This window comes from Falco punctatus (assembly GCF_963210335.1).
Source record: "Falco punctatus genome assembly, chromosome: 9".
Taxonomy (NCBI): domain Eukaryota; kingdom Metazoa; phylum Chordata; class Aves; order Falconiformes; family Falconidae; genus Falco; species Falco punctatus.
In genome coordinates, this window is record NC_137589.1 from 44,582,695 (window position 1) to 44,594,402 (window position 11,708).

The 11,708-nt window shown below is 55.2% G+C and overlaps 2 protein-coding genes across 4 annotated transcripts in view; one reads left to right on the forward strand and one right to left on the reverse strand.

The window, feature by feature from the left end:
- ABL1 (ABL proto-oncogene 1, non-receptor tyrosine kinase) overlaps window positions 1-3,739 on the forward strand; it is an 82,790-nt gene extending 79,051 nt beyond the window's left edge. For all 3 annotated transcript variants that reach the window (XM_080402877.1, XM_080402879.1, XM_080402878.1), the window contains one exon: window positions 1-3,739. In XM_080402877.1, the coding sequence (XP_080259003.1) occupies window positions 1-1,700 (1,700 nt within the window). In that variant the 3' untranslated portion in view covers window positions 1,701-3,739.
- QRFP (pyroglutamylated RFamide peptide) lies at window positions 3,269-11,700 on the reverse strand. The gene has a single exon (XM_080402920.1). The coding sequence runs from the start codon at window positions 9,562-9,564 to the stop codon at window positions 9,175-9,177; it is 390 nt and encodes a 129-aa protein (XP_080259046.1). The 5' UTR covers window positions 9,565-11,700; the 3' UTR covers window positions 3,269-9,174.
- Window positions 11,701-11,708: the final 8 nt, after the last annotated feature.

Genomic DNA, 11,708 nt, shown 5'->3' on the forward strand with positions numbered 1-11,708 from the left:
ACCCTCTGGATCATGAACCTCCAATTTCTCCCTTGCTCCCACGGAAGGAAAGGGTGGCCCTGGAGAGCAGTTTGAATGAAGATGAAAGGCTGCTTCCAAAAGACAAAAAGCACAACCTCTTCAGTGCCCTTATCAAGAAGAAGAAGAAGACTGCCCCTACCCCTCCGAAACGGAGCAGTTCCTTCAGAGAGATGGACGGCCACTCGGACCGCAGGGTGGGTGGGGAGGAGGAGTGCAGGGATGCTGGCAATGGAGCTTTCGTTGCACCCCCTCCAGATGCAGCTGACCCCTCCAAGTTTCAGAACCCAAGCAACGGGGCTGGTGTCACTAATGGGGTTGTTGCTGGGAACTCTGGGTTTTTATCTCCCCATCTACGGAAGAAGTCCAGCACAATGAGCAGCAGTCGAGGGGTGGCTGGTGAGGAGGAGAGTAGTTCCAACTCCAGCAAGCGTTTCTTAAGGTCCTGCTCAGCCTCCTGTGTGCCCCACGGAGCGAAGGATACGGAGTGGAAATCTGTGACTCTGCCTCGAGATTTGCAGTCCACGGGACGCCAGTTTGATTCCTCCACTTTTGGGGGGCACAAAAGTGAAAAGCCAGCACTGCCTCGGAAGCGGGCAAACGAGGCCAAGGCTGACATTGCTGTCAGGGGGACAGTGACCCCTCCTCCACGGCTGCTTAAGAAAAATGAAGAGACCACTGATGATGTGTTCAAAGATGCAGAGTCGAGCCCTGGCTCCAGCCCTCCCACTCTGACGCCAAAACTTGGCCGTAGGCAACCTGCTGCCCCTCCTTCCTCCAGTGTGCTCCACAAGGACGATGGAGTCAAATCCAGTGCCTTAGGTACCACTGTGACGATGGACCAAGGTTCTGCTGCCAAACCTAACCCTGCTGGGTTTGTGGGTGCCAGCAAGGCTTCCTCTGAGGAGCCACGACTAAGGAGGCTCAAGCAGACCTCCGAGTCGGCAGGGAAGGACAAAGGGAAGTTATCAAAGCTGAAACCAGCCCCTCCGCTTCCACTGTCTTCATCCTCCATTGGCAAGCCTGGGAAGGTGTCTCACAGTCCCAGCCATGAAGCAGCAGCAGATGTGGTGTCTGGGCCGAAATCCAAACAGTTGACTCAGGTTGGAGAGGCTGCAAGCAGTGATGCTGTCAAGCCAAACCAGTCGGGAGAAGGTGTGAAAAAGCTGGGGATCCCCTCTGTACCAAAGCCACAGTCCTCTACAAAGCTGCTGATGAGCACAGCAACCCCAGCTGCCTCTTCCTCATCTGTACCCTCTGCCCCAGGTGGGGACCAGCCATCATCTACAGCCTTCATCCCCCTCATATCTACCAGGGTCTCACTGCGGAAGACCCGGCAGCCCCCAGAGAGGATTGCCAGTGGCACTATCACTAAAGGGGTGGTGTTGGAGAGCACTGAGGCTCTACGGCTCGCCATCAGCAAGAACTCTGAACAAATGGCAAGCCACAGTGCTGTCTTGGAGGCTGGCAAGAACCTCTACACCTTCTGTGTGAGCTACGTGGACTCCATTCAGCAGATGAGGAACAAATTTGCCTTTCGGGAGGCCATCAATAAGCTGGAGAATAACCTACGGGAGCTTCAGATCTGCCCCGCAACAGCTGGCAGCGGTCCTGCAGCCACCCAGGACTTTAGCAAACTTCTCAGTTCAGTGAAAGAAATCAGCGACATTGTTCAGAGGTAGCAGAAGCCAGGTTAAAAAAAAAAATAAAGAAAAATAATCACAATGGGCCAAAGCCAACTGTGGAGAGAATAACGTGTGGACTGACAAAGGACCGGGGCATTTAGGTTAGGGCTGTGCAGAGGACACAGACTGTGAATGGATGCCCCAGCTCCAAAGGACAGGGCTGTGTTCAAGGGGCACTTTCCACCCTCTTAACTCAGATTCCCTGTGTTTCATATACTCGTAATCGTCTTATCTGTGGAGTTCTTGCCTTGTGGACTACAAGTCTAAATGCTGATGTCACACTATGCCTTTTTATTGATATTTTATTGTTCTGGACAGACTATGAAGACTGAACCCAGACTGATGGACACTAAGATGCCATCCTCCTCAGGAGGACTTTCTACTCATTTTTTGTCTCCTCCCTCTGTACACAAGGATGAGTGAATAGCAATATACCCACTGCATTTCTTGGGAGAGTTGCAGCACGTGTCCCGAGCCTGAGTCTGACATTTACCTGACATTAATGTAACAGGTTTGGTGCTTGGGAGAGAAGGGGGAAAAATTGTTAATGTAAGTTGTTTTTTTTCATGACAGAATGCTACAAGTGATGTTTGCCCAAATTCTTCCTATGGTTCCAGCTGCTGCCCTTCATTTCTGTGTTTCCAGTAATTTCTTAATGTTGTTGAGCTCAAACGAATGGGGTTCAAAACACTGCAGACGGCACCTGCTAGTGTAGTGGCACAGGAGCCTGTTTGCGATCTCCCTTGGTGCGGAAAAAGGACTGGAGGAGGTCTGAAGAAGGACATGCTGTCACACTCTCGTGCTATCTAACGTGAATCGGGCTGGTGTTTGGGGCGGAGGGTTGCAGAGGCCGGGGGGCAGCAGGCTGGTGCTGAGCAAGGCACCGCTCCCTGCAAGACAGGAGGGCTGCAGCAGGGCCGGGTAGCTTAGGATGAGTTCAGAGATACCACTGTGCCTCCAGCAGTTGTTTCAGCTGAGCTTGCGCATCGCAGATGGGCAAGAACTGCCGTTTCTCTCACTGAATTTCCAGGTTTTTGTTCTCTGAGAGGGGGTGGGACCTGGCTTCTGCCCCCCCATAGAGACCTGTGCTTTGAGGGGCTGCGGCGCCTCCCTTTCCGTGCCAGTGCTAACTCCCCATGAAGAGCTCAGCTGCCAGTACTTTGGGGTTCAAACCGTCACTACCTTCATGCCAGTGTGATTCCATCCAGCATCAAACAAGGATCTGTGAAGACTCTTGGGTGCATCTCCCGAGGAAACTGCCACAAAATGCTGACAGCAGGACTCCCGGGCTTCCTTTCCAAGGTCCTGTGACCTTCCCAACTAATGCAACATGGCTGGGAGCTAACTGTGACTTGTGACAATAGTGAAAGAACAAGGGTTTAGGGCTATTAACAGTGCAATTTAACTCCTCTTAACAGTTCCAAACATGAGAAAAAGGCATTTTCCATGTCCTGTTCCCCTGTAACTCTTGTGACTCCTCTTGTGTATCTTAAACACTAATTGCCTTCAATTGTATTTTACGCTGTTCTCTTTGGAACTGTTTGTTTTGTATATGATTTCTAGTAGTTTACTTGTGTGTGTTCATGCCACTTCTCGCCCTCACAAACAGCCGTGACTTAACACATGACAAATGTTCAAAAGAAAGTACGCACTTCTGCCACAGGCTGCCTTTAAAAATGTAAGAAAAAAAAAAAAGAAAAACAACAAAAACAACCAACCCTTGGACTGTCTCTTTCCTGGAGGTACTGTTTTTACTTTGATAACATATTGTGCCACTATATTATACATTTGTATCTCGTTATTACACACTTTTGTAGACTTGTCTTTTTTACAGTGTGTAAATAGCTCTGTCCTTCATTTCTGTGATACTTAAGGGGTTTTTTTCCCCTTTAATTTGGTCCAGTACAGATTGTTTCTGTACATGACTTTCAATTCTTCCTCCTCTCTTTCTCTCTTTTTCTTTTTTTTTTCTTGATTTATTTTTTATTCCAGTCTCTTGCGTAGTATATTTAAAAATAAATCAATGTTGAGGAAAACTCGTGTTTGTCTGTTAGCAAGGCTTTTCAAAGCCAGTTACCTCCCCCTAGACTCCATGCCCAAACCCAGGGGTTCTCTGTTTGGGTGGTTCACCGGGGCCCTGGTCACAGCAGGCAGGTCAGGGCTAGGTAGCAGCACCTTTCCGTGTCCTTTTGATCTGGCTCTTGAAAAGTCGGGAGAGAAGAAATGATGCTCAGCATAAAGACTGTGTCATCACCTCTTTTGAATAAAAAACTTTGCTGTTGTCTCCAATGGGATTTAAATCGGAGATCTGACTTTAACCTTTTCTTCCTGTTAATTGTTTGTATTCTGTAAATCAGTTGCTGCTGGTTTTCCCTCCTCCTGTGCTATGAAATTACCTGTGAGTTTCCCTCCTAGGGTGGTTCTAGTTGCTTCCTCTCTCAATTCTCATTGTCCATCCTTTTTTTTTTTTTTTTTTTTCTTCCCTGTTTTCAGACTACCTTCAGCCTTTCCAGCAAATCTTGAGGGAGGGATGTATCCAGGTAATAAGCAGCCTTTAAAATGAGATGCTGCCTTGATTAATGAAGATGCGAAATACTTTTTTAGTCTTTAAGGATGAGCAGGAAACAAGGTTGGATGACAGCAAGTGGTGTGCTCGAGGTCCTGCAGTTGCTCAGTGATGTTTTAGGGTTATAACCCAGCTCACCCAATTTTTAATCCCCTTGACAAGTCCCTGGTGAAATCTGCTGGTGCTGGCGCAGGGAACTGCTCGCTCGTGGGCCGTGGGAATGTGGCCCATTGGAAACCTTGTCTTGCTGTGACAGCAGTTGCATTGGACTGCTTCTAAATGAGCCTGAAGAAGGTAAAAAGAGGAGCAGCAGGATGCTGTTGGCAAGTATAAATGCAATTAGTGGCCTCTACTTGGCAAGGCTCAGGCTACTTTTCATCAAAGCGGTGGTGTCCAGTGAATGTACACGCAGCACTACAAGGGGTTCCTGGTGGGTTTTTGGCCTGGCAAAGGTCAGTGTCCAGGCTGCTCTTTGTGCACATCTCTAGCATAGACTTAACTACAGTGAATAGTTGTGGGCTGAGAGAAGATGGAGAAGCCTAACCTGCCCCTAAATACAGTCAGTCCTGGTGATCTCCATCTCTGCTTGTGTAGGGACCAGTCCCTGGTGTCACGGGAGGGTAGGGGCTGGTTGACCTGGCTGGGGAATGCCATAGTGTTGGAGTGAGAGAGAGGGGATTAAAGGCTAAATTTAGCTGAGTACAGTAGGAGTTGATTTAACAGATCGATGCATTTAACAGTTTGATTGCTCCAATTTTCAAGGCTATTGAGCTTGAAACTGAGAGCACTCTGGGGGAAAAATAGCTGTGTTTGTGTTTTTGTTTTGTTTTTTGTGTCTTTGAAATTTCAATGTGCACTCATTTTAAGTTTTCCTTTAATGTCATCCTGCCTTTTGTTGAGTTGTTTGTCACAAGATGTAAAATGTGGTCAGTATTTTATGCTCCCTTTTCTTAAAAAGAAAAAAAAAAAAAAAGGTATTAAAGCGAGGATAGCATGGCAGCCTGTCTTGCAGAGATGCTGCTGGAGCAGTGGCACTCAGGTGTGCAGGAGTGCTGCCTGCCCGCAGGGATGGTCAGGGGCCAGCTGACAGCCTCTTCTGTGTTTGGCATTAATCCTTTCACAATTGAAAAGAGGAAAATACACCTAAGCACCGTGTCACCTCTGGAGAGAGTGTTCCTACCATCACACGTGCATCTAAGAGCAGGCTGGCAGCAGCAAGGGATGGGCTCCTGGTCCGAGGGGAGCCCAGCGTGGGCGGGTTGCTGGGAACGATGCTCCCAGATCGACCTGCTTCTCCAGGCAGTCCTGGTACCTTGGCAGTGCCCTCGGTGCCCCTAAATCTCTGGTTTAGGGACAGCCCTGCAAGTCATTTGACTGTTTAGGCTAGGTTCAAAACTCTCCGTCCTGGGAGCAGCATGCTGCTCAGTGTTTTTTCGGCGGTAGATCCAGCTCAGCAGAAAGTTTACTTACAAACCGCGCTATGCTGAACTGTTTTCCCAGCAATTGCCCCCCTGTTGAAGGTTATGTGTTTGTCCTGACATCCTGTCTGCTGATAAAGGTCCTGTGCTCCCGAAGCCGCAGTGCTGAATGACCCAGTTATGATGCATGAGTCTCTTGGATGTGGTTAAATTGGGCTCTTTCTCTACAAAGGGTCCACTTGGGTTTCTGAGATCTGCTGCTTTTGTTGTGTGTGTTTGTAGTGCTGCAGGTCTGCTTAGAGTAGAGGGAAGGTGAGGAGCAGCCCATGGGAATGGGGCAGATGAGCAGAGATGGGGCCAGGGCCAGGGTTATATTCTGGTCAGGGAAGGATAACGGGGCGTTTTATAGAGGGTCCCAGCAGCGGTGATGTTGGCAGCAAGCATCTGTGTCGGTCCTTGCTGGCTGGGTCCCCTGGCCCACAGGTAGAAGGATCCAACACCTATTTGATGCTGTCCCTTTGTGGGCTGGCTGGCATCACAGGTGGTGGTGAACTTGCCCCAGGCAAGTCCTTCTGCCATGTCTACGCTCCACCCTGCTGCCTGCATGGCTGTGCCGCAATGAATCCCGCTCCTTACAGCTCGGTGTGCAGGTGGGCGCTGAGCTCTCCGGCTCTCCAAACCATTGGGCATCTGGGTATCCCCTTAGGAGCGGCCCCACAAATGGACCTGGGAGGGGAGGAACTGGGAGGGGGACGTAGGTTCCCAGGGGAGCTGGATGGGATACACCATGTCCAGCACGCAGGGATGGGCTTTCCAGCCTCCTGGGGGTCACTCCTGGCATGTTCCCCCCCTCCTTCCTCCCAACTCCCGGACTCCAGGCAGTTATTTTCCATTCACTTTTACCTCTTCCCCCTCTCCAGCCTCAAAGGAGCAATAGTGAAGAGCCTGGAGCGCTGCCTCTTCCCAGGCACGTTGGCCATCCTGATGCGTGCCCAGGGGTGTCACGGCCCCCGTCTGCCCCACATCCCCCCATCTGCCCCACACTGCAGCCTGCTGGCAGCCCCATCCCTCCCGGCGGGGGAGGAGGGTGATGGTATCACCGCTGTGGCACGAGCTGCCCATCAAGGAGACCCTGGGCATGCAGGCTGAGCCCAGCTCCATCCCACCTGCCAGGTAAGCACTGTGGGAAGCGCTGGCTTTTACTTTTAAATAAGTTCTGCAGAGGGTTATTGCACTTCAATCAAAGCCTTGTTATATGTGTGGGTTTATCATGCTGCTCTGACCTTGTTCCTCTCCTGGACTTGAGAGCAGGAGCCCAGGCATCCCCCCCTGGCTCCAGCTTCTCTCAGCAGGTTTCCTTTCCCTTCCCACAGCAGACAGGGCCGCTTTTCCCTGCAACGATCCATCACGGCAAAGCCAAGGATTTACCAGCCTTCGCTTAACCCGGTGTTGTTCCAAAACTCCTTCCCCTTCCTCCCTCCCATCCCTCCCCCTCCACTCCAGAGCAGGGTAAAATTGATCAGTGCATATTTATTGATGGTTTGAACACTGAAAAGAAAGAAAGAAAAAAATTGTTGCCATAGAAACATCGATAAAGCTCCTGTCTCCACTGCGTGATGCAAGTGCTGTGCCTGCGTCCCCCAAACTGGCAGCCTGTGGTGGGGTGGGGGTTGAGAGGGATCAGAGGTGGGTCTGGGGGTGCCCAGGGTTGGGGGCTGCACGGGCTCAGCCACCCCAAGCGCCACCGGCTTTGTCGGTCCCAGCAGTGCGAGATGGTTGCTGCAGCAGAGATGCAAGGGAAGAAAAATGCCCTTCCTCAGCTTTGCCCTCACAGCCGGTGCCGTCCTCATGCGAGGGCCAAATCCTGGCGTCATCTGTATCCCTGCAAGTCTGGGGTCCTTCCTGTTCTGCACCCGTGGGGCTGTGACCCCCACGCAGCTCCCTGGGCGAGCCTGCTCCTATGCCTCCATCGCTCCTCCCTAGCCCTGCCGCCCCAGAGCTGCCGTGTTCCGGCGGGTTCCAGCTTGCCTCCGTTCAGCCTCCAGTTACACGCCGCTCCTGCTGCGAGAGCAGCTTGTGCCGGCCCCGGCAGCGCTGTATTAAGTGGTCTGTCTGCATGACGGGTATTACAATGCACCTCTAGGAGCCTGATTTTTTTTTTTTTTTTTTTTTAACCAAGTCCTGCTACGGTCTTTGATTTTGAGGGTGCAATTTAGTGCTTGCAAATCATTGTCCTGCTTCATTTTTGTGCCTGCAATGAAATATTAGCAGTCGTTGGGCATCTAACTTGCCGTTAGCGCCTGCAAGCCAGGTACTTAGACCTCTGATTGCTAATGTCTCTGCCTGCAGTGGCAGGCACAAAAGCAAGTGTCAGCGTTGGCATTGGCAGAGCTAAATCTGCCCGGAGGAGGAGGAGGAGGCAGGTGCTGGGGAGTGGGGTTTGTCCGTCGCAGCCGTGGCTGTGCTGGCTTTGGGGACCAGCAATTCCCCAAGCTACCCCACTGGCAGTGGAGGGGGCTGGAGAGTGGGAAGACACCGAGTACCTGTTGGTGGCCCCGGGTAGATGTCAGGGTCCTTGTTTCGGCCCCTCTGCACCCAAGTTTCTGCTGTAGCTGGGAATAGGTGGGGATGAGGCCAGGAAGGTGTTAGGAAGGGCCAGGGTTTCAGGCAAGTGCCGGCGTGATGTGACAAGGACACTGAAGGTCAGTCATCACCATCTCACCCTGGTGAGGACTCTGACAGCACCTCAGGATGGGTCTCGGTGTCAAGGCATGAGCGGGGTGGTGGGACTGCAGCAGGGCTGGTGATGCCAGGGCAGGTTTTTATGCTCATGCCAGGTATTTCTAAGGACAAAATTTTCTTGAACTCCGCTGCTCTGCCCTGGTTTGCACACAGGAGCTGGCTCTTGTAGGTGGCATCTTGACACTAAGCAGAATTTGTTGCCGGAGGGACTTTTCTTCATAGGCAGGAGAGTGGCAACTCTGCAGCTCTGTGGAGAGCTCTGAAGGACCTGCTCCTCCCTGACGCCCTGCCTTGGACAGCAGCTACAGGCAGGTCCCCAGGGGACTGTCCGCCACCAGGACGATCCCGCTGTAAGCCCTCAGCCCACCTGCCCCCCGCCGCGCCGCCTGGCCCTGCCAGCTCTGCCTGTTCTGGAGCAGCATCCCCGCTCTGCCTGCGCTGCAGGGCTGGAGACCCAGCGCGGATCCCGTTCCCTGTGCCCCAGCAAAGGCCGTGGGTGAGCAGGAAAGCGATGCGGTAGCTTCTCTTTAAGGCACCCTCCTCTTCTTCCATTGCACTGGCTGGGAACAGGGACTTGAGAGCTGGAGCAGGGCTAAAAGTGGAGCAAACGCGTTGTCCCCCCTCCCCAAGGTGATCCCGGCAGCAAACCCCCATAATATCCTTTTGTCCAAGCAAACCTAGGTGAGATGGAAGGGAAGGACAGGACGAGGTGACCCACAGGAGGTGGGGGGTTGACTCAGGGTCCTCATCTCCCGAAGCGGAAGGTGAAGCCCCCTTTTTTCCTGTTGTAGCCGTTGAGCTCCTCGGCCAGGTTCCCCAGGGTGCCACTGCGCTTCTCCCCTCCCACCGGCAGCAGCTCGGAGCCCCCCTGCCTGCCCGGCCGCTGCCTGGCCCCCTCCTTGCCGTAGCCCCGCAGCTCCCGGATGATGCCCAGCAGCGCGCTCAGCTCCTCGCTTCGCCTCTGCTTCGCTCCTGCCCTCCGGCCGGCACCCACATCCTTGGCTGCTGCCACCTGCCAGCTGGGGCTGAGCAGGGTCCCTTCCCTGGGGTCTCCCGGCTCCCGCCGCTCGCTGGGGGGGAAGCAGGCCCCCAGGCTCAGGAGGAAGAGGCAGGACAGTGAGTAGGGGGCTCTCATCTGGGGGAGGCACAGGAAGGGAAAGACATGTCGGCAAACCACAGAGCATCCTCAGGCAGCGGCTTGAAGCAGCAGCAAGGGCAGTATGTGGCTGGCGTGAGTTCCCCATCCCCGCTGCAGCATCCACAAACCAGCCCTGCCATCCCTACGCCCTGCAAGAAAACCCCTCCAGCACCCACCGCTCCTCCTGCAGCCCCCACACCGGCACCCAGCTGCAGCAGGGGTGCTGAGGGAGGTGCCTGAGCTCACTCTGCCTCTCCCCTGCCTCCTTCAGACCTGCCCCCCTGCCTCTTCAGCAACTCCTGCTCACAGGTGAGAGCCTTACAGCTGCTCCCCTGTTCCCAGCTGAGAGCTGGGCTCTGCTGGGGGCTGAGTGGGCTATTAGCCAGGCAGGCTGGTGGGCTTGTGACCTGCAGCGCCTGGCTAATGCGAGAGCAGCGGAAGGTGCTCGGTGTCCCTCTGCTTTATGGGGCTCAGAGGTGCCCTGCTGGCAGCAGGGCAGGAGGGAGCGCAGCCCTGCCCGCAGGCAGCGATGCTGCAGGCAGCCAGGGTGCCCCTGAGCACGGGCAGGGCTGCTCTGCCTCCCCTCGCACCTCCTGCAAAGGCTCAGAACAGAGGAATGGATTTCTTTATTATTATTTTTTGCTGGAGGTGTTGCCTTAAAATTTGCTGTGGGTGATGGGGGCCAGGCTGGCTGTCCTGTGCTTGCAGGGCGGTGGGCTGCTGTGGGTGGTCCTCGCTCCTGTGCTGGACCCAGCTGAGCCCAAGCCCCTGCCTGACCCCCGCAGCACCCCTCCGCCCACAGGCTTCACTTTGGGGTGCTCCCTGCCTCATCCGCACCTTGCCACTGTCCTGTGCTCCCCCTTTTTGCACCCGGTTGCCCATCGTGGAGACAAATTGCTGGGTGCAACCAGAGCAGGGAGCACCTTCCCAGCCCAAGCAATTGTCACCGAGTCCCATCCTGGGGGTGCCAGGGGGTGCCCTGCCCAGCCCTGCCCGTTGCCCCCAGCTGCCTCCCACCGGCCTTTGCCTTCTTGCTGGCTGCGCTGCCCATCGAGGCAAAGGTGCAAAGTGGGCACGTGGGGGAAGACAAGACAGACAGACAGACAGACTGACAGACAGACAGACAGCTGCCAGTCACTCACCTCTGCCTCAGGCGATGCCCCGGCGCTGCCCGCCCTGGCCCCGCTCTGTGCCACCCTGTGTCCAGACTGAGCTGGCCAGCCCGCCTTGCCTGCCCTTAAATACCCACCGGCACTAATTGCCGTGTCACCCCTTGAGCGCGTGGCCGGCTCGCAGGGCTGTGGCTGCACAGAGCACAGCCTGGGATCCTGGCGGGGAGGGGGCTGGCGGGGGGGGACGGGGGCTGGCCGAGCCACCACAATGGGAGCACGGCACCACTGCTGATTAACGCGCCTCCTTCGTTTGCCGCCTCATTTAGAGGAGCGGCTGGGTGCGCCCTGGGCTGAAGCTGGCCTTGAGTCACCGGCAGCTGGTGGGGATGCTGGTGGGAGGGAGGGTCTTGTCTGGGGGCATGAGTGTCCCCAGCCCCCTCGGCAGGTACATATTCATGTGTGGCTGTCGGGGGTCCCAGCCACGCGTGCAAGTGTGGTGGGTGCACAGGCACCAGTGGAGATCCCCACACCCCCAAACCTGCAGAGGGACTGGGAGCACATGGGCAAGACCAGGTGCTCCCACCCTCACTGGCCAGTGCGGGCAGCCACCAGTGCTAACGCGTGGTCCCCAACGCCTGGCACTCAGCCGTCCCCTCCCGGCTCTGGCCTGGCCTGGGGCAGAGCAGGGTGTGGGGTGGGCAGTGGGAAAGGGCCGGGAGCATCGCTCGGTGCTCTGCCCATCAGTGCAGATGGGGGGGACCGGCTCCCCTCGGTGCCAAGCCCTGCCACCACCCCCTGCCCCAGCCCCAGGGCCACCCCGAGGTCCCACAGTGCTGGGTTTGGGCTGGAGCCCCGGGAAGCCTCCGCTGCCCCAGCCCTGCCCCACCGGGTCTCCCCAGCAGTTTTGCAGAGCAGTTTTGGCAGGCCAAGCCCGCCATGGGCCGGTTCCCGGGAACGCCATGCCACAAGCCCAGCACGGGGAAGCAGCTGTCACCCGCAGCACGGCAGGAGCCGTGGCCATTGCTGCCG